The sequence below is a fragment of the Thunnus albacares genome, chromosome 15 (assembly GCF_914725855.1).
Source record: "Thunnus albacares chromosome 15, fThuAlb1.1, whole genome shotgun sequence".
Lineage (NCBI taxonomy): Eukaryota > Metazoa > Chordata > Actinopteri > Scombriformes > Scombridae > Thunnus > Thunnus albacares.
In genome coordinates, this window is record NC_058120.1 from 16,488,328 (window position 1) to 16,509,100 (window position 20,773).

General features: G+C 38.9%; 2 protein-coding genes across 13 annotated transcripts; one reads left to right on the forward strand and one right to left on the reverse strand.

The window, feature by feature from the left end:
• The first annotated feature begins 13 nt into the window (after window positions 1-13).
• On the forward strand, window positions 14-6,625 carry LOC122998012 (tryptophan--tRNA ligase, cytoplasmic). The gene is made up of 11 exons (XM_044374479.1): window positions 14-110; window positions 477-576; window positions 1,596-1,812; window positions 1,891-1,999; window positions 2,264-2,383; window positions 2,991-3,173; window positions 3,353-3,453; window positions 3,744-3,856; window positions 3,946-4,119; window positions 4,285-4,425; window positions 4,647-6,625. The coding sequence occupies exons 2-11, from the start codon at window positions 484-486 to the stop codon at window positions 4,803-4,805; spliced, it is 1,410 nt and encodes a 469-aa protein (XP_044230414.1). The 5' UTR covers window positions 14-110; window positions 477-483; the 3' UTR covers window positions 4,806-6,625.
• Window positions 5,605-17,166, reverse strand: slc25a47b (solute carrier family 25 member 47b). 12 transcript variants are annotated; one of them, XM_044374487.1, is made up of 10 exons: window positions 13,443-13,730; window positions 13,165-13,223; window positions 11,907-12,001; window positions 11,801-11,843; window positions 8,869-9,310; window positions 8,650-8,693; window positions 8,470-8,541; window positions 8,134-8,316; window positions 7,467-7,734; window positions 5,605-7,329 (listed from the first exon to the last, which is right to left on the reverse strand). In XM_044374487.1, the coding sequence occupies exons 5-10, from the start codon at window positions 8,927-8,929 to the stop codon at window positions 7,052-7,054; spliced, it is 906 nt and encodes a 301-aa protein (XP_044230422.1). In that variant the 5' UTR covers window positions 8,930-9,310; window positions 11,801-11,843; window positions 11,907-12,001; window positions 13,165-13,223; window positions 13,443-13,730; the 3' UTR covers window positions 5,605-7,051. The 12 variants fall into 12 exon arrangements, 11 of the variants coding, with proteins under 11 accessions (XP_044230422.1, XP_044230419.1, XP_044230418.1 ...); XM_044374484.1 differs by having other exon boundaries at window positions 8,869-11,672; window positions 11,957-12,001; window positions 13,443-13,618; XM_044374483.1 differs by having other exon boundaries at window positions 8,869-11,672; window positions 13,443-13,618.
• Between the last annotated feature and the right edge of the window lie 3,607 nt (window positions 17,167-20,773).

Here is a 20,773-nt window from a genome sequence, read left to right on the forward strand (position 1 = left end):
GTTTACCTGGGAAGAATTTGACCCAAACACCAACTCACACTCACAGCAGTAGCAGGCTGATGCAAGTTGCTGAATGAGTGAGCTGTCAGTTCTGAGGAGAATATCGTCCGGTAAGCTGTCTTGTCACTCTAATTATTCAACATCAGCGTATTACGAGTTTATTGTAATTTCGACTGTTTTATAATTTGTGAAATAGGCCATTGTAAATTAAATTTGGGTAGTAAATAATGCCAGACGCTTAGCTACAGAATAGCTAGTTAGCTCTATTTGTTCACATATGGGAGTCCTCTCAACTGCTTTGGATAGAGATACACTAACGCTACAATAGATAAATCTATATAATAAAAAATACTGCTGATCCCATGGTAGACAGTATTTCACTTTAACAATGTTATCCCTTGGATTTTTGATTTTTTTTGTCTGATTCTGATAATCCATAAAATCAATTAATCAATTCTTCAAATGTCTTGGAGCAGTGTGAAGATGACAGACTGTCAGAGTCCAATGGAGCTCTATGAGAGATTGACAGAACAGGGAAACACAGTGAGGTCCTTAAAAACAGCTAAAGCTGAGAAGGTAAGTGCTTGTAAACCAACTAGCCTAAATACTAGAAGATTAATAGTAAATTTCTCTTTTTTCCACTTACTGCTACTATGAGCTTGTCGTTCAAGCAGTTTTGATTTGATTTGCCCAGGTTTTGAGATATCTGAGATTTCTGTGGGTACAATTTGGATACGTTGAATTTCATTTGTAATGTTCACAGCATTGAAATTTGTTTATTAAATAAACATCAACACCTCTTTAAATAAAGGGTCCCTTTACTCTAAATAATCAAAAGAACATGCTATCAACTATTTCACCGAGATTTTTGTCTTCCATCTGTGGATTATCCCAAATAACACAAACATCGTTTCTGTAAAGACATGTTTGTGTTGAATTTTTAAAGGTACAGTGATTTTTTTTAATGCTATGAACACAATAAACAAAATTATACTCTGTTATTAGCTCATAACACCACTTCTGTTTTCATTGCACTGGCTCCCTGTGTCGTTCAGGGTTGACAACAAAGTCCTGCTACTCACATACAAATCATCAATGGACATGCGCCTCCCTACCTACAGGAACTCATCACACCACAAACCTCCACCCACACCCTCAGATCTGCCAGCAGCTTGCTCCTCCAGATCCCCAGTTCTAAGCTCCGGCACCATGGGGGATCGAGCCCTCTGCTCTGTTACACCACGCTTGTGGAACAACCTTCCTAACCATCTCTTCCATCTCTCCCAGACTCTTTAAAACAGGCTTAAAAACTTTTTTATTCAGGAAGGCTTGTTATTTTTTTATGTTATATGTTTTGAACACTGAAGCACTTGAGATTCATTGCAAATGAAAAGTGCAGTACGAATTAAATGCATTGTTATTTATTATTTATTATTAGGGTGGGGAAAGTTAGAGGCAGATATCTCAAAACCTGGATAACTAAAACTGAAACTACCTGTGTGGTTAGACACCACTGGGGTAAAAGGAAAAGAATGTTTTTTGTGTGTGTGTACTGACCCTTTTAAATTAAATATTATGCTGTTTGTATTCCTTAGGCTGAAATTGACGCTGCTGTCCAGTTGTTGCTAAAGTTGAAAGTGGACTACAAACAGACGACAGGTCAGGATTACAAAGCAGGATGTCCGCCCTCAGAAAACTCTGTTGTCCCTAACAACGGGCCAGCAGCAGATGGTGCTGATGATGACGACACAGTTGACCCATGGAACGTTTCCACCACCAATGCAAAGGGAGTAGACTACGACAAACTTATTGGTAAGATTAAAACAAGCTTCACGGGGTCATTTAAGGTTAATTAAGCAGAATAATTCACATTCTGGTGTCTTTCCTTAGTGAGGTTTGGCAGCAGTAAAATTGAAAAGGAGCTGGTGGACAGAATAGAAAAAGTCTGCGGACAGAAACCGCACCGCTTTCTTCGCAGAGGAATCTTCTTCTCACACAGGTCAGTATTTTAGGAACTGAAAATATTTAATCAGTTTGACTTTGTCATAATTTCATGTTCCTTGTTTCTGAGCTGTAGTGAATGGGTGTTTCATCATCTGTTGTGACTCAATAATTCTCAAACTTACGGGGAAAATATTCACTCTGAACTTTTAATCTAGTGACCATCATTCATATTTCCGTAAAACAGATGGTGGTGAGAGAGTTCATCGAAGAGAATTGACACATCAATAAATCACTTTCCTCTTATCGCTGTTTTTGGCAGAGATATGCATCAAGTTCTGGATGCGTATGAGAAGCACAAGTCCTTCTACCTTTACACTGGCAGAGGTCCGTCCTCAGAGGCCATGCACGTTGGCCACCTCATCCCCTTCATCTTCACCAAGTGAGTTCTTCTTTCAGAAAGCTGTCAAGATAAAAGCACGTTTGCCCGATGTCGTATTCAACAACCAATTACATTTTGGTCAAAGAATAGAGAAAAAATAAGTGTTGTATCAGCAAGAGGATGTCATGCCATTGGTGTGACAGCCCATTATTCCAAAAACCCAATAGAAATAATTAGTCCGACGGCCCGTTATCCCAAAAACAAAAGCCCACTGCTCTAAAGGCCCATTGCTCTGAAAATACATGCGCTCCCTGGAGTTTTATTGCCCTTAATATCTTTCTGTATTTTGACATGCAAAGATACCATTTACAAAATGCTTGCTTTTTAGTACATTAATAATGGCAGTGCGTCCACACAGGTTCCGGCAGTCCAACAACTCCAGTGTGTATTTTCGGAGTAATGGGTGTTTGTTTTCAGGATAACAGGCCATCAGACTAATGGGCTTTTGGTCCAATGGGACATTTTTCAAACTATTGGGGTTTCAGAATAATGGGCCTTCGGACCAATGGGCAGTCCCCAGCAAGAAACCATTCCATATTATGATCTATGTGTTTGAAGATTTTATACTGGTTCCAAGTTACAACTGAAACCTACTTCCTTGTTGCAGATGGCTGCAGGATGTGTTTGACATCCCGCTGGTTATCCAGCTGACTGATGATGAGAAGTACCTGTGGAAGGATCTAACGCTAGAAGAATGCCACCGCTTTGCTGTGGAAAACGCCAAGGACATCATCGCTTGTGGCTTTGATGTCAACAAGACCTTCATTTTCTCTGACCTCGACTACATGGGGTAAAATATGACAGAAAAATATCTTTATATTCCTATCTGGCAGACTTTACTGCAGAAGCTTCCTAGGAAGAGGCATAGATAACAAGGAAAGATCCACCTAATTTGAGTCATCTTATAATTTCTTATTTTAGTCAGAATTGTTTGTTTTTTCTCAATGTTTTTTTTTCTTCTGCTCCCAGCGCATCCCCTGAGTTCTACAGGAATGTGGTAAAGATTCAGAAGCATGTGACGTTCAACCAGGTCAAAGGCATCTTTGGCTTTACAGATAGTGACTGCATTGGTAAGACAACTGAAAAATAGTCAATGGTTTAAAAAAAGAGATGTAGTCTTGTTTGAGCTATCGTGGAGCTCTGCTCATAATACTTTGGAAAGAGGAACAAACCTGAAATTAAGTCTATCCAGTCTTTTGCCCCATGCTTCCCAATTTAGAGTTTCTAATAATACAGTAATAATTATTTTGTTGCTAATCAATAAATTCACTTTTTAATAGATGACTAACTTTGTAAAACATAAACAAATGGCTGATTATCAGCACTGTGTTTCTCATTAGTTTATTTGTTATCTATCCAGGAAAGATCAGCTTCCCAGCCATCCAGGCAGCCCCGTCCTTCAGCAACTCTTTCCCACAGATCTTCAAAGGCAGAAAGGATATACAGTGTCTCATCCCCTGTGCCATAGACCAGGTCAGAACAGCATCACAGTAATACATAACAACACCACATACTAGCACCGTTACCTACAAATGTCTGTGTCTGTCCCCTCACTCATCCAGGACCCCTACTTCAGGATGACCCGTGATGTAGCCCCAAGGATCGGCTATCCCAAGCCAGCCCTGCTGCACTCCACTTTCTTCCCCGCCCTGCAGGGGGCGCAGACCAAGATGAGCGCTAGCGATGCCAACTCCTCGATCTTTCTCACCGATACACCCAAGCAGATAAAAAATAAGGTGCTGCCAGGACAGGATTAGTTGAAGTTAATCTTTGTTATTTGTGCATGAATGAATGAAAGGGGGCAAAAAACGGAATAAGATCTCATCCGTTGCTACTAGTCAAATTTACTGTATTTAATTTACAATTGTCCTTGACCTGATCTGATCTACAATTACTCACAGGTAAACAAACATGCATTTTCGGGAGGAAAAGACACAGTGGAAGAGCACAGAAAGTATGGTGGTAACCCAGATGTAGACGTCTCCTTCATGTACTTGACCTTCTTCCTGGAGGACGATGAACAGCTGGAGAAGATCAGACAGGTAAGTGGTTCAGACAACACAGAAAGCAAATTATATCTTCCAAACTTTTAAGCTTTTGCTAACCACACCCTTCCGTCTGTTTTGTTTTCCTCATTCTCTCTATGACATTCTGCTTTCCTTTCTTGTTATCATTCTTCTCTGCACCATCAACCTCCTCTACAATTTCCTTTCTGCACACTCCTCCCGTCCACTCCCACTCCTCCAATCTACTCTCTCGGTAGGACTACGCGAGTGGAGCTCTTCTAACAGGGGAACTAAAGAAGATTTTGATCGAGACCCTGCAGCCGATGATTGCCGCACATCAAGAGCGACGCAAACAAGTCACAGAAGAGACAGTCAAGCAGTTCATGACACCCAGACCTTTAAATTTTAACTTCTAGCCTGCTCGAGCGTCTGAGATGTCTAGGTTCATCGTGCTGTTAAACTCAAAACAAGAAAAAATAATCAATCCAGCTTTTTTTCCATTTAAAATCATTGTCATTTGAATTTGTCATGGGAAGACAGTGGCATCAGGACTGGAGAAAAATGTTTATGTAAATTACTGTATTGATGATTTGTGGCTCTGTGTCAAATTAAGCATGGCATTGCATTGCACAAGCCCTCATGCTAATTGTCATGCTATTTGTTAGCTTCATGCCGCACTAAATGTGCACGTTTCTCTTCATCAAGTGTTTGTGTTTGCAGCACTGACAATTAAAGTGAAAAATCTGCTCAACAACAACACAACTAGACATCTTTGCAAAATGTTGGTTAAGAAGTAAAACTTAGTTTTACTTGGGGAAAAAAGCCTTCTGAACAATAACTGAATCAAAAGCAGCTGTGATATATGAGAAATAATGAGACGTTCATCTCTTTTTAAGAATTTGATCACATCAGGTAGTAGGCTGTCAGTGTCTGACTCAAGGGAACTAAAGCAAATGTAATTGCTATCAGCAAAAATGATCTGAACTAAGGTAACTCTTTCTCTAAGGGAAGAAGACATTTCATTCAACTTATTCCCAGACTAAAAAGTAAACTGCAAAAAGAAAACATTTTTAAAAGCACGTTTTATTTGAAAATTCAATCATTTTATTTTATTCTATTAATAGAATACATTTTAATTAAAGTAAGTGTCACATTAATGTGTGTACATCTTTTTTAATGTTTCTATGGTCACACAGCAAAAGTACCAATTTTTTCCATAATATCTGACATATCAAGATTGATATTTAGTGATATAATAACTGTGCCACAGACATTTTGCCATGCCACAGGAGCAAAAGCACAGCTGTAAATAATTGTATTAAATATGGCTGAATTCCATTTAGCTGCTTCAGTTTCAAGGTCCTGGTTTATACACTGTCAGGGCTTATTGGGACATGAATAGAACATAGCTTGTGCTTTTCCTTCTATAACAAGTCAAAATGTCTGTTGTGAATTATTTGACCATTGAGGAATTTTTACATGTTTATTTACATTAAATATTTCATCATATTATGTTCCATTAAAGGCTCTGCACACTGACACAGGCGTTTTCAATTACTCTGATTAGATCTTTGGTCAGGTGGACGTTGGGTGGAGCTGTGTTGGGAATTACATGATGTCACCAACTCCTTGAATCAATAAGAATAATAAAAGCATAAATTGTCCTGCCCCAACATATTAAACATGACTATAGAGTAGGGGAGAGTCCAGTGCTAATCAGGCACAGTAAGTGAAAGCACCTGTGTAGGTGGACTGTGGGTGTCTAGAGGATTTAAAGGCACAATTTTTGATCAGAATTCCAGAATTCACTGTGCAGTATTGGGACCAGCTGTCACTCACACATCATTGTCTTCAGATGTTGTAAATGGTACAGTTCTTACAATATATATAAGAATGCACCTGTAATTTAAGCTAAAACGATATGATTGGTCCTTAAATGATAATAATGCAGCCCCGTGTCTGAGAGAGCAGGATAGCGTTAATGTCAGTAACATGGAGATGGGTGCGAGATGTTGCAAATACAACTCAAAGGCAATAATAAAGATAAAGCTGTTTTTAAAGAGGTAGATTTTAAAGAAATAATACTGGGTACAGATGGCCCCATGAAAAGAGCATATTTTTATCTGCTGTCTGTATTGGATGGATTCTCAGTAAAGGGAGTATGATATTAACTTCCTCACAGAATAAACATTAACAGTGATTAACAAGCTATTTAAAATATATTACATCTAGCCCAGTTGTTCTCTGCGAAAAAACTAAAATTAATTAATTATAATAGATTATCACAAACAGAATTTATCCATTGCAATGTTACACTTCAGCGTGTTTTACATTATATATATTTACATCATGTATTAAAACCAGAATATGCAATAAACCTGGTCTATTTCAGATTGTTTAGTATTGATATAATGTGGTTAGAAGAATGTGATGTTTTACTGGAAGGACAATTCCCTAAAAATTGAGCTGCTAAGAAATGATTTCTTGCTTAAGTCTAAAATCACTTGAAAGCAGGTATCTGAAAACCACTACAGCATTCAGACATGTCAGCATCAGCTTTATACAACTCCACACAAATATTAAAATAAAAAATATTTAGCACAGCCTTGAAAGTCCCATGATGCATTCTCTGATTGTGGCGTGATCCAAGCTGCAGGTAGAGTTAAGCTGAGTGTTTCAGCAGGTGCATCGTTATTTCATACACGGAGAAGACCGCCATGTTGACAGGGATGGCTCGCATGCAGTTGAGACTCAGGCCCTTAAAGAAGACACCGGGCCCCTCTGAGCGTACACTGTCTGTAATGCAGTGGAAAAAGCCTTGGTACCTTCGCTCACCAATCCAGTCCATCTGAAGACGAGTTTTGATCAGGTCCATGGGCGTGGAAATACACCAGCCACACATCCCTGACAAGCCCCCTGCTAGAAGCACCACTTTCCACTCTGTATGAAGGGGAGACATTTGTATGAGTTTCAAATCATAAAAACTGAAAACATGACTATTGGTTTCCATTTTGCATATACGTGTTTTCAGATGGATGTTCTCCTATAATTTACTGGTAAGCAGAGTTTGGATTTACCTGGCTGGGTCTGTCCCGGGGTCGACAGCAGTTCACAGATGATGTTATAAGTAGTAAGGAATGTGGCAAAGAACGGTCCATCTCTTAGAGCCAATGCCTGGGCTCCTTTGTAGAGGCCCAGTACTCCTTCTTCATATGCAATAGTACGCAGACAGTGCACAGGGCCGTGATACTTTGGTTTGAGGGCTTTGGCTGAGAATGATGAATTGGCAACTCTCTGACACTGCAGACGCACCTTCACCATGTCAGCTGGGGACATCAGTAAAACCTGAGAAAAAGAAATAACGGTATGAAAGTACTTGACAATTATAAAACTTGGAACATCTGCACATTGGCAAAACAATGCATTTCAAGAGGGTGTCCTACATTATTTGAGGATAAAAACAAAAACAAACAAGAATAACTGACACTGGACACTAATTGCACCTTTGAATGACTGGAGGCTAATTTCCAACTTGCTCATCAAGAACACACCAAACAACTAAAGCGAAGGAGAGACATGTAAAAGACTAATGTGTTTGTTTAACATGAGACATACTACAAGACAAATACAGACAATTCAACAGCAAATACAAGTATGCAAAATACCCTTTGTGTAAGTGGAATTCCCAAAAACATTTGAATTGTTCTCGTTATAGTATAAAGGCAAAGTTCAATGATTAAATACCTGTGCAACTCCTCCAGTCAGGCCTGAGAGAAAGATGTCACACTTGGCGGGCCGGGTATCAGGACTCCCATGCCGTAGTTTACACAGGCGCTGAAGGACGTTCCTGTAGGTCCCAAACACCACAGAAAAACTGAGGGATACAGCTATGACAGGCATTGTCATTCCCTTGTAGAAACCACACACCTACAGCACAGAAAGGTTTAAAGGTTTAAAGAAAGCAGGCTCAAGAACAGTAATATTATATTGTTCCACAGGGAGGCAGCTGTAGATGAACTATGCTTCAGATGTGAGGAAATCAGGCGTCACTGACCTTATGTGACAGTTTGAGACACTCACCCCCTCAGTCTTGTATGTTGAATGGATGCAATGCCATATTCTTCTGTACATGTTGTGGGATTGAATGTTCACCTGTGACGTGTTGACAAAAAAGAGAGCGTTGCTGAGCTGAATGTCCAATTTACATCTACTCAAGCACATGTAATGACAGTGTGTGTGTATGTGTGTGTGTGTGTGTACCTTTACAGTGTCAAAAGGGTACCCAACTATCACACCAAATGCCCCTGAAAACACAAGCATCACATCACATGACAAACACAAACGTGGCTCCAAAAGCAGACATTTAGTCAACAACACTAATATACCATAAGAATTGCTGTGAAAATAAATAAAAAAGTAAATGAAATGCACCTGCCACTGACATTAGCTGAACTTTTTAAAAAAAAATGTAATCATAACCTCCTGCAGATCCAGCAATAAAATCCATTCTTCTTATGTTCAGTTGGTAGGCTGCTAGCATCCAACTCAGTGTGACTCACCACCTGTTAAGACCTTAAACAACCTCATGTGTCTTTCTAGAAATGTCAACAAAACTTTTGTCCAGAGGCTAAGAGTTAATGTAAATGAGGTTTTTTTTTCTTTCACAACTTTATTAGCCAAATATTGAAAGACAGAACACACACAAATAATACACAAATAAAGGAAAACTATCACATAAAACAGTCAAACAAATCCATTAGGGGACATAAAAAATCACAAAAGAAAAAGAGAACTGAACACAATAAATAACTAAATAAATAAAAAAAAAATAAAGATTACATGTTTAAATAAGTTCTGAGTGTCGAGACAGTAGGATGGCACTTTTGTGGTTCCTCATATGGCTTAAACAAAGCAGGAATTTCTGCAAGGAAAGGCAGCAAACGAGGTGGGGATTTAGAAAATTTGCATTCATGGATATAAAATTTAGCCATGGCTCATCAATGAAGCTGAAAACAAGGGTAGCAAGTTCTTGCCAAAAAGTCTGTATGACATCACAGTGAAAGAAAAGATGAGCAATACAAAAAGCACAAAGATTTGCAATGTCCGCATATTTTGCAATAAAGGAATTAACAGGATAGATACAATGTAGAATTTCAAAATGCCTTTCTTTTACCTTATTATAAAGTAAAAGCCATTTTTCCTCCAATTTATGTTATCAGTGATCAAAGCCCAATAGAATTTACCTTCTGGAACAATTTTATTTTGGTTGTGAAGAATTTCATGTGTAAAATTACTGCTACACTTCCTATCAGTTAGTTGAACACCTCCTAAGAGCGGTTTAGTGTGTACAGTTAATGTTTCCCCAGAGCTAAGATGGGATTTGGCAAGATGCATTGGAGCACAAGGAACAGCTTTAATGACTGAATTAAACTGAACTGAATTAAATGAATGGGAAATTCAAATTAGTGGAGGCATTGTTCATATGTAAGTAAAGAATCTGAATCATCAGATAACAAAACAATGTTATCAATACCTTTTTCATGCCAACTGGGAGGAAATATTGACTTATTTTGAACTGTGATATCTGCATTGTTCCAGAGTAAGGCTTTATGTGGAGAAAAACTGTGAACATGGCAGATCTTTCAAGCTAACAGAGCTTATTGATGAAACTTTGACAGTTTAACAGGTAGTTTACAAAAAAACGTGCAAGATAACAGAAAGCTTAAATCATCAATTTTGTTGAAAATGTGAGATGGAATGTTCCAGATAAACTGGTAGGATTGTTCAAACATCTTTTTAACCAGTTTAAATTAAACATGTTGTTAAACATGTGGTGTAAATGAGCTCCTACAGTACAGAGTTCCCAAGCTCACTGTGTTATACACATCAACGTAACCTGAAACATAAGCACGAGGCTTTGGTTTTGTATTACACTGCTTCAGTGACGTCAGGCAAATTAACATTTGGTATTTCCATTTATTTGTGTCCCAAATAATCTAATGGGCCTTCCCCGAGGGTTATAAGGAAAATAGGTCATTAACGAATATGCAAAGTTGTCAAAATGGTTTAAGAATCAGGCCCATTTATTCCTCTCCTTCTCCTTTTCTCCTTTTTTTTCCTGGTGCACCTACAATGATTGTTTATTTTGTCATCAAGAAGAACTTTCTGTGTTTAACATTACTGCATATACTATAATTTTTTCAAATCATTTTACAAGTGCATCATATTATATACTAAAATACAAGCTTGTTTGATATTATATTTATAACCACATCATAGATGAATAATAGAATTAAAACTGTACTTGACATACCTAAATGCACAAAAAATACACTTCACTATAATCACACTAACACACTTCACTCATAGACAGATTAACCTGCTAGGAGGCACTCATTAACACCCCATTCCTCCTACTCTGTGTATTTGTGCACAGTTTTTATAATCTGGAAAACTCTACCTGGCCCAGATTTCCTGTGTGCAAAAATTACCATGTTAATTAGATTTAAAAGTCAGAAAAATACAAGCAGATAACTGAAATAAGTAACATATTAAAACTCATTTCGGTTATAAAACAGAACCTATCATGTCATTTACTGTGTGGTGCATATTCAAGAAGATATTTTTAATTCTCAAAACAGTTGATACACAGTAAGACTGGAGCTTTAGTAATTCCACCTTCATTAGATTATTTACCCTCTAGTTAGTTTTATGACATAAAAATACTATTTCTATACTATTTCTTCAAATTACATCTACTCCTCTCTCTCCATTAAATAATCCAGAATCTACGCAGATCTATCTACTAAAGGAAGGAATCTGTCTATATGTCTGTGTGTCTGTATGTGTGTATGTCTGTGTCTATATGTTTGTGTGTCTGTATGTCTATGTATCTGTATGTCTGTGTGTCTGTCTGTGTCAGAGAAGCCTCCCTCTCCTCCATGAGTCCCTCTTGTAACCCCTCTGAGGTGCTGAGCTGAGGGTGATGCAGCAGTCTGCACTTCACAGTCCATGTCCTGGATGGCAGAGATAACACCCTCTCTGGCAGAGAAAGAGCTTTCATCATAATCCATCAGGTGAAAAGTCTTGGAGTGATGGTCAAATTTCTCAACGATGTCTCTGACCACGTACCTTCCCGCTACAGTGCAAACCTCGAGCAGAAGAGGTGTAGAGACAGGTCCATACTGAGAGAGACAGGGTACTGCTGAGTCAATCAGCAGTCTTCCAACCTCAGTGCTGGCAGCTTCAGTTTTGGCTTCACTCTCTGGTTCCTCCAGGAGGAACTTCAGAGTCATGTTCAACAACACTCAGTAAGTCTCAACAGTAAGATAATAAAGGTGATAGTAGACTAGTGTTATATGCAGGTTTACATATCACACTACAGTTTGAAGATTCACTATATGTTACTCACCACTTCAGCCACAAGGAGATGTTTTATCTCCCCCGATCCTTCCCTGTAATACAAAATGTCAGTTTCCTATCAGTGTAGGAGTGAAATAACAGTCAATTTGACTCACTCCTCCACAAAATTTCTTCCTGTCAGCAGCCAGGTCTTCATGTGTCTGACTTAATCCTGCTGCTTCATCAGCATAAACTGCCTCAGCATCATTTTCTGAAAGACATATTCAGTGTACAATCAGCTCACAGAAAGACCATATTATACTCAAATGTAACATTAAATTGAACAGTGCACCTTTGCATTTGACAGTGACTTATTTCTGCTTGATAGCAGTGTGGCTCTTTTTCAGAGAAAGAGGATGGTCTCATTTGTTGTACTAGTTTAAAAACAAAGTCGATGTCCATTTTTAAGAGATGTCAGTTTTCCACAGAGAGACAGATAATAATCAATCAGTAACAGTAACACTCAGTCAACAAGTTTGTTTAACACAGTGAACGAATACATTGGTTCAGAGAGTTTGGATAGCTGAGTAATCAGATACCAAATGAGTGAGAATCTGCACATGTTGCTCAAGTTAAGAGCTTACAGAATGTAGAAATGTGTGACATGATCAACATCATGATGGTGAAGGTTCGATCAGAGAACAAAACACATCAAAGCATGGGACCAATATTCAAATCAGGGAACCAAACACTGAAATCAATGCATATATGTATTAAAGTAATATATTTTTTCACAAAAAGCATCCCCCCAACAGACATTTTGCAGAATCTACATCTTTCAAACCATACTTGGCCAAGTTTCCTCCAACAGACAAAATAATTATAAATATAATACTATATACCTTTCAGAAATGTAAATGGTTGTAAATATATAGTTAAAAGAGAAGGCTGGTAATATTCTGTAATTTTTCTTTTTGTAAACAAATACCATGAAGAGACCAAAACTGACAAGTGTGTGTGTATCCAAAGCCTGTATATCCTCTGTGCCATAGACCTCCACCATTGTCCAAAAACTTTTAAAATCACATCAATAAGCCACTAAATTCTAATTTTTCTCTCACATTCACCATCCTGTTGTTGTAAATACTCGCTAGCAAAATATAGATTAATCTTGCAGCTGAAAATAACAGCTGATATGCTTCTTCTCATGGTTGAGTAAAATTTGTTAAAAACTTAAGCCTTATCTTTTAAATATTTGCCTGGGAAAATACTACAACTAATTACAGTAAGGTCCATGTTGTAAAGGTATTAAAGAACCACACCTGGGGTTTTGTATGTTTTAGTCCTTTTACTGAAAATCAAGTATATTTTGAGAGTAGCTTATAGTATTATAGTATTGCTTGCCACAGCATTTTGACTCTCTGACCTGATTACCTGGACATCTGTGCCTCCTTTCGTCCTCCTGCCCTGCTGCTACATTCACTTTCTTGGATCTGATGAAATATAAGATACAACTTAGAAATAAAAGTTATACCTCATATCAGCAAAATAATAGCAACTAGTTAGTAATTCAAGTAAAAGTAGTCTGATTATATAATGGCTAACGTTAGCCTAGCTAGCTTACAGTTCAGCTAACACAATGACACAGCTGAAAATAAGACTTTCATTCAATTATTTGACTCATGAGTGGTAGGGCCATAGCAGTAGCGTACCTCCTGTTGGGAAGAGATTTTTCTCTTTTTGTTGTTGACCAACCAATAATTTTAAGTTGTTGGTCTTTTGCGCTCATCTTGCTATTGCTCTCTGCTGCTGCTTGAGAAGAGGCGGGAGGATAGGTTGGGCGCAACCAAGTCTCACAATACAGGGGTGGAGAGAGGTTGAAAAAAATGGTATTCTTTGCTTGCTAATTACATTTAATTGAGAAAACCAACCACTTTATCATATTTTATAACAGTTCATATTTTTCATTCATCATTATGATATGATATTTGGGAGGGTTGTATGGGCCGGTTTTGGTTATTGGGGTGTTACAAACCCCCCCCCCCCCCCCCCCCATAATTTCCGCCTATGCAAATAAACTTGAAACTTGCTTATTGTGTAATTATTATTATTATATTATTTTTTGTCAAAGTTACATTATCGTTATGAGATAATGCAATGCGGACTTCAATTCAGTCTGTTTTAAAACTGCATTGCCACACAAGTACAAAGATTAACGCTGACCAGATGTTTTTTTGATTATTGTCTAATCTTTGATCCAGATTGGAAATCTCAACAAATTTCAATTTGTTCAATATTTCAGCTTTTGTCCTTTGTGCCCTGTGCTTATCAGCAAATGTCAGAATGCTAACATGCTAAGCTAACATGGCAAAAATGGTAACCATTACCTGCTAAACATCAGCATGTTCATGTTGTCATTGTGAGTATGATAGCATGCCAACATTAGCATGTAGCACAAAGCACGGCTACGCTAGTGTGCCTATAACGTTACACTCTTTATTTTTTTCTTTTTAATTATTTTTTACATTTTGCACTATAGAATGTAATGGGTATTGCATGTGAGCTGCGGAGCTGCTGGAATTGTGTTGGTGGCTGCCCATAAGTGAGCTTATGAACAAACATCATATCCTGTTGTTGAATGTTTCCTCTCCCTCTGTCCTCTGTGTTTTCCACTATCCCTCCATCTACCTGGTTTATTTGTATGTAAGAGCCATAAAGTGAGAGACAGAGAGACAGAGAGGCAGTAGATTAGCCGGAGAGCATCTTGATCAAAGCTGTCACACGACATGTATACCAATCACATCGTGGCATCATCCTTGGGGCTTCTGCAGCTCAGGTCATCCATCTCATTCACTTTACCTTGCTTATTCCTCCTGTCTTCCAGCTCCATCAGCTTGTTTTTACACCTCTATTGAGTCCTCCTCTGAATGCTTGTTTTTCTACGACAACACCTGAATATCCACAGCACTGCAATGATGGATGTGTGGAGCTAAATTCAATTAACTAGGCAGTTGTTGGTTAAAGAGGTGATCAGCAGATCCTGCCCAGCCCTGAGTCCATCAGAGGAGGAGTGTTGCTTGGCTAGAGTATTTAGAGATATCTGATATGGAAGGAGGGTAGCAATTTATTGGAGGTCAAGCCTTGCTGTCTCGCATCTTGTGGACAAGCAGACATTGCAAAGACGAATGTAGATGGTAGTGTCAAGGCTTCTACAATCAGCTATTCTTTGTTTGGAAGAAAAGAGAGCAAAGAAGAACAGAAAAGAAAACCAATGCAACATTTCTGGTGAGAAGTTGGAGATGGCAGGAAGCAGAAAGTTGAACCAAAGAGGGGACATTTGATATTATATTTTTACTTTCTCAAAAGGTGATATTGGGACATTCATGAGGAAAGTCTTCACACATCAGTGAATCAGGTCTGGCAGGTCTCTCACTTAATGGTGATCTGCTCAACCACTGTAATGGAGACCAAAATGAAGCCCCTTTTTAAAAAACAGAAGAAAAGAGGTAATTATCTGTTATTACAAATACCTGGGGAGGCAGGCAAGTTAGAATTGTTGAGCAATCAATTAAATTCTTAGATGTGTATTCAATTTCACTATATGCACTTTATGAAGTAGGTGGATGTTGAACTACTATGCTTGGTAAAACAACTGAAAATTGCCTACATAAATTTAGGTCTGTCACACCCCCTTTAGAAGTAGAAGACATGTAACCCCATTCTCCATGTAAACCAATTTAAAACACCCATTAAGTCAACATCATGTCGCTGTTTATCAACTGTAGAGCACAACTCGAAAATTTCATGTGAATCAGATGATGTTTGTCATATAAGGTTGACACCTGTGTCATCAAAGTTGTGCAAGTTTTGAGCACGGTCACTTGAATTTCAATTAGTACATTGAAAAGTCTTGATGAGTTTGTGTGTAAAACAAATTAATTTCCTATTTTTCATCGTCTATTTTTAGAAAAGTAAACACTTTCAACCCACATGATCTGGTCAAAGTTTTATTGAAATGTGTACTGTCACTGGGCTCTACAGTGCGAGTATTTCACCCGCATTTGCCCCTAAAAATAGATATGTGTGGAGAAATAATTTATTCGCACACTGTGCAACTACAAATTACAACCATAAGACTATATGAATCACTAGAGGGATTTAAAGTTGAAACAATGGATACAGGAAGTGGCGACGCTTGTAAGGCTAGCAGAGCGTTAGCTGCAGCATGACCGAACAGAAGCACAACCAGTTAGCCTCCGCTAGCCTCTCAGCTAGCCCCGGCTCTCTGTTTGGATCCAGCCAGACTACCGAGCCCCAGTTTGTTATTCAGGTTAAAGTGGGAAGATGCAGCAGGTCTGTCGGCCAGCTGAGTGAAGTGAAACCTGTGGAAGAAACACCGGTACCATCAGGGTGAAACAGTCCGTCGAGGAGCTGCTGTGTTCAGCTGCACAAATAGGAAATCCCTTGGCTGACAGGCGGTACCACTCTGTTTGGTTTTTTGCTATAACTTTATTGTAAATGCTCCAGTCTGCACCAAACTCCTCCCGGCCTGAACACGTCTACATGACAATATTCCATCAGTGATGCAAACTGGCTGAATAGCGCCCCCTACGAAATTTCAGCGAAGCAGCCTCAGCAGCAGGCAAAATAGTGGACAAAGGAAGTGATGTTTATCTCCTTCTTGCACTGTCTGAAAACAGCCTGGGTCTGACAACATCTACATGCCCGTGACAGAAGCCCTTCGATTGCTCCGTGGCCCGATGTGCGTGGAGGCGCGAGGGCCCATTCATCGCGGCTTGCAGATTTAATTTCTTATTGACATTGTGGGTGTATGTGATGTGCTGTTGTGTGTAGCTTTGTATTTTGTATGGTGTGTTCTGTCTGTTTGTTTTTTTTGCTTCGTACTGTTTGTTGTTGTGCTGTTGTAAGTTGTTGTAAATTAGCTTTGAGCTAACTCCGGTGCAGTGCATCTTTTATGTTAAAAACTGTACAATGTCCCAATAAATAAATACAATCAAACACTGAGCAGCATCAGCATTAATTTTTGTGATTTTCTGCTATTTTTATATTGTCATGATATGAGGTATATGAGCTAAACATGGATGGTTAACGTATGTAGAAATAGCAACACGTGCAAACTTCTCACAGTCGTAAGCACTGGTTATTAGTAATTACATGTTTCATGGCTTGTCAACGTAGCTTCCAGAGCCAGCGGAAATCTCCTAAGGAGCAGCTTCCAAGAGCGAAGTAAAGTGAAGTTTTTCCACTAAAACCAGCTTCCTGCTGCTGGTAATGGGGTTAATGAGAGCGGAGTTCCGGGCTCAAAAACCAAAACAATGAGCTAAAAATGTTAAATCCCTGTAGAGCTAATGCAGAACTGCAGAGTTAGGTAATAACTCTCGGTGGGTCTGTAACTCTGAGCCAACATTACACTGTCATTTAGCTATTGTTCATATAAAAATAGTGATTAGTGCAGCTTTAAACTTTACTTCCATTCTACATCTTTTATTTTCATGCCTGCTCCCCCTGCAATACCTCTAGCACCCACAGGGGGAGCCCGTCTCACAGTTTGAGAACCACTGGTCCAGATACAGTTCCATACACATTCCTTACACCTACACCCCTTTTAATGTGAAGAAGCCGCTGCTTGATCCATTCTTGTCTATCTACCAAAAGGAAGGAATCTCTGTCTGTATGTCTGTGTGTCTATATGTCATGAGAATGTCAAGGGGACGACATCTCTCTCCGTTTAATAACGTTAAAAGTTAGGCGTTGTTGTTGGTTTCCCAACTCATTTTAAAAAAAGACAAGAAAAGAGAGAGGGCGAGTGACAGAGACACAGGCTGGAAAGCTTTCTCTGAGAGAGAGAAAGCCCTTGAACAACAGAAATACAATGTTATTTTCTGATTGTTTCACGGTGGTTATGTTCTAAAGCAGAAATAAACAACCATCAAATACTCAACAGGTGATTTACTGAGACAGCCACTCTTTTGGTGCAATATGGACATGTGTAACGTTTAATAAGCTTTTAATAAACAAGCGAACAGCGAGCTGCTCAGCTCTGTGTCTGAGTGCAGCAGGTGCTGTTTGATATAAACACTGTCACATCATAGTGGGGCTTCTAGGCTCTGACTCGCTGAGCAGGACAAAGGCATGTGCCCCGCTCAGTTAAACTGCCCAAGAGAGAAGAATGAGCATACACAGGAGTAGTAAAACTAGCCAATAGGAGCAGAGACACGTTTGATTGGCAGCAGAATCAACCAATGGAAAGCCGTAAATTGCTTCTATGATTCAACTTCAGTTTAGTCTCACTGCTGAAGTCTCTGCATTAAAACCATTTAATCTATTAAAGCCTTATTGTTTTAATTGATACATGTGTCGGTTGATACATATATATATGGTTCTCGAGAAATAATAAGCAACTGGCCTGTTCTGAACAGGCATGTTTTGAACAGGCACTGCACTAGTATTGTTAATTAAAAGTTGGACACAAGATGTCTCCTATACTTCACTTAAAAGTCTATTGTCAGCATATTCAAGTTTTCACATCACACTTGTGTAAGTTGCATTGAGGACCAGGATTGGCCTCTAAACTAGTTGTGATATCACAAATCCTGCTTGTAAGTACATGCATTACACTTAGATTTTTGGTGACACAGAAAAACTTTCCAGCAGATTAATGTGAAATCAGCTTTCTAGTGTTGAACTCTGCACATAGCCTACATCATTCTGTATAGTGAAGCTCAAACATCACAGTCAGGTGACAATCAGAAAAACACATTTTTGAGTGTAGGGGGACTTTAATATTTTGTTTCCTCATAAAGTATACACATAAGTATGCTTTAAAACCAAGGCTACTACAAAATTTGCACTCAAAAATTACCACAGTTACTTCGGCTCTTCTCACACAAAATTGATTATTAAAACTCCCAGATATTTGCTGAAGGGCTGTTTGCACAGGCGCTCATGATGCCATGTCCTGGTACAATATACTGCACGTGGATTCCCTTTGACCCTTTAAAAGTATGCCAGTTGGCAGTGGTTTAAGAAGTACTCAGATCATTTACTAAAGTAAAAGTACCAATACAGCAATGTAGAAATACTCCATTACAAGTAAAAGTCTTGCATAAAAAATCCTACTTAAATAAAAGTACATAAGTACTAGCAGCAAGATGTATTTACAGTATTAAAATAAAACTTCATGTTTCGTCCCTGTGACTGATATATTATTATATACGACATCAGCAGATTATTAATACTGAAGCATCAGTGTGTAAGCAGCATGTTACTGTTGTAGCTGCTGGATGTGGAGCTAGTTTGAGCTACTTCATATACAATTAGATAATTTAGTCTGGTGGTTCCCAACCTAGGGGTCGACCCCTCCAAAGGGTCACCAGAAAAATTTGAGGGGTCTTTTTTTTCTCTTTTTCTCTAACCTTGATTTTTGGTGAAATATTGGATTATTTGAACAGTTATTTAAACTGTGTAAGACGTTTAGAGGGAGAAATCACTATTTGGTGGAGCTGTTAACAACTCATAGACATCTGAACTGTGACCCTGACTACACATTGCTTTTTGTAAGATGTCAAAAGCCAAAAAAGTTGGAAACTATAATCTTTAACAGTGTGTTGTATTTTAAAATCTTGTTATATTATCCATTGTGTCAAATCTTCATCTAAAAAGTGTGAGGGAAATTATTATATAAATATGAAAAATGCTTGTGTGAACTTCTGAAAGGTTAAAATGCTTAGTGACAGAAAATAGAAAAATGAGGCACAAATCAGACCAGTTACCACAACCAGAGGCAAGCCAACCAGACACACATCCACGCCTGTGTGATGGGTTCGAGATCAGTTGTGGACCTAGACCTGATAGCGATTGGAGAGTCTTCAGCCAGTTCATCCTCATCACCACCTCCTTCATATCCTACAGATTCAGCCAAAGAAACTCTGTCAAAACAAACAAAAGCGGACACAATCTACAGAGGCAGGAGCAGACAACCTCCCAGGCAGGTGACTGTGACCCACCTGCAGGGGGACCAGTACTATGATGAGGTAGACGGGGCCAACATTTCTGGTGAATGCACCCCCAACACCAAACATTCACACAATGAGGAAACTGAGAAACATATTCAAATGACAAACATTTCAAAATTGCTTCAGAACTATTATCAGCAGCACCCTCAGCATCATTGGCACCCCTCCTAGTGACACCTGAAAGCACTTACCGACTATGTCAACAACAATACCCACTGAAACCAGAAGCCGTTGAGGGAACCACACCAGTGTTCAATAGTTTGCTACCAGCAGGAGTGATTGTGCCATCTTCTGACTCACCTGTCAGAAACGCTATTTTTTCCACCCAAAAAAGTACAACTGGAGGGTCTGAGTTTACCTGCAGGTAGTGTTTTGACACAGTATGTAGATGACCGAGTAATCTGTTCATCTACCCAGGAAGCAAACATAAGTGACACTGTGGCACTGCTGAAATATTTAGCAGAACAAGGTCACAAGGCTAGCCTATCTAAATTGCAGTTTGTATCACCAACAGTGACATTTCTTGGGCATGAGATCAAATCCTAAAAGAGTGGAGGCTATCCTAAAAATTCCATAACCAAAAAATAATTTCAATTAGTCAATTGATGTCCTTTTTAGGCATCACAGGCTTCTGCAGACAGTGGATCTGTTACTCTTTAATTAATTCTTAACTCTGTAATGCCTGACTGGAAGGTAGCCATAATACATGACCATGGCCTCAAACCGACTGACCAAGTGACTTGGACCCCAGACTCAAGACAGCATTCATTCGACCAAAGCAGGCCCTCACATTCACACCTACTTTAGGATTGCCAGACCCAAAAAGTCTTCTACTCAGACCATTTACCAGAAAGGGAACTATATGACATGAATAAACAGTCAATGCATATTTAACTTAAAAATAGCAAACGCTCATAAAGTTGGTTATGCAGTCGTGAGTGACCATGACATAATTGAAGCTGCATGTTTACTAAAACCATCTGTCAGCTCAAGCTACAGAACTGTTT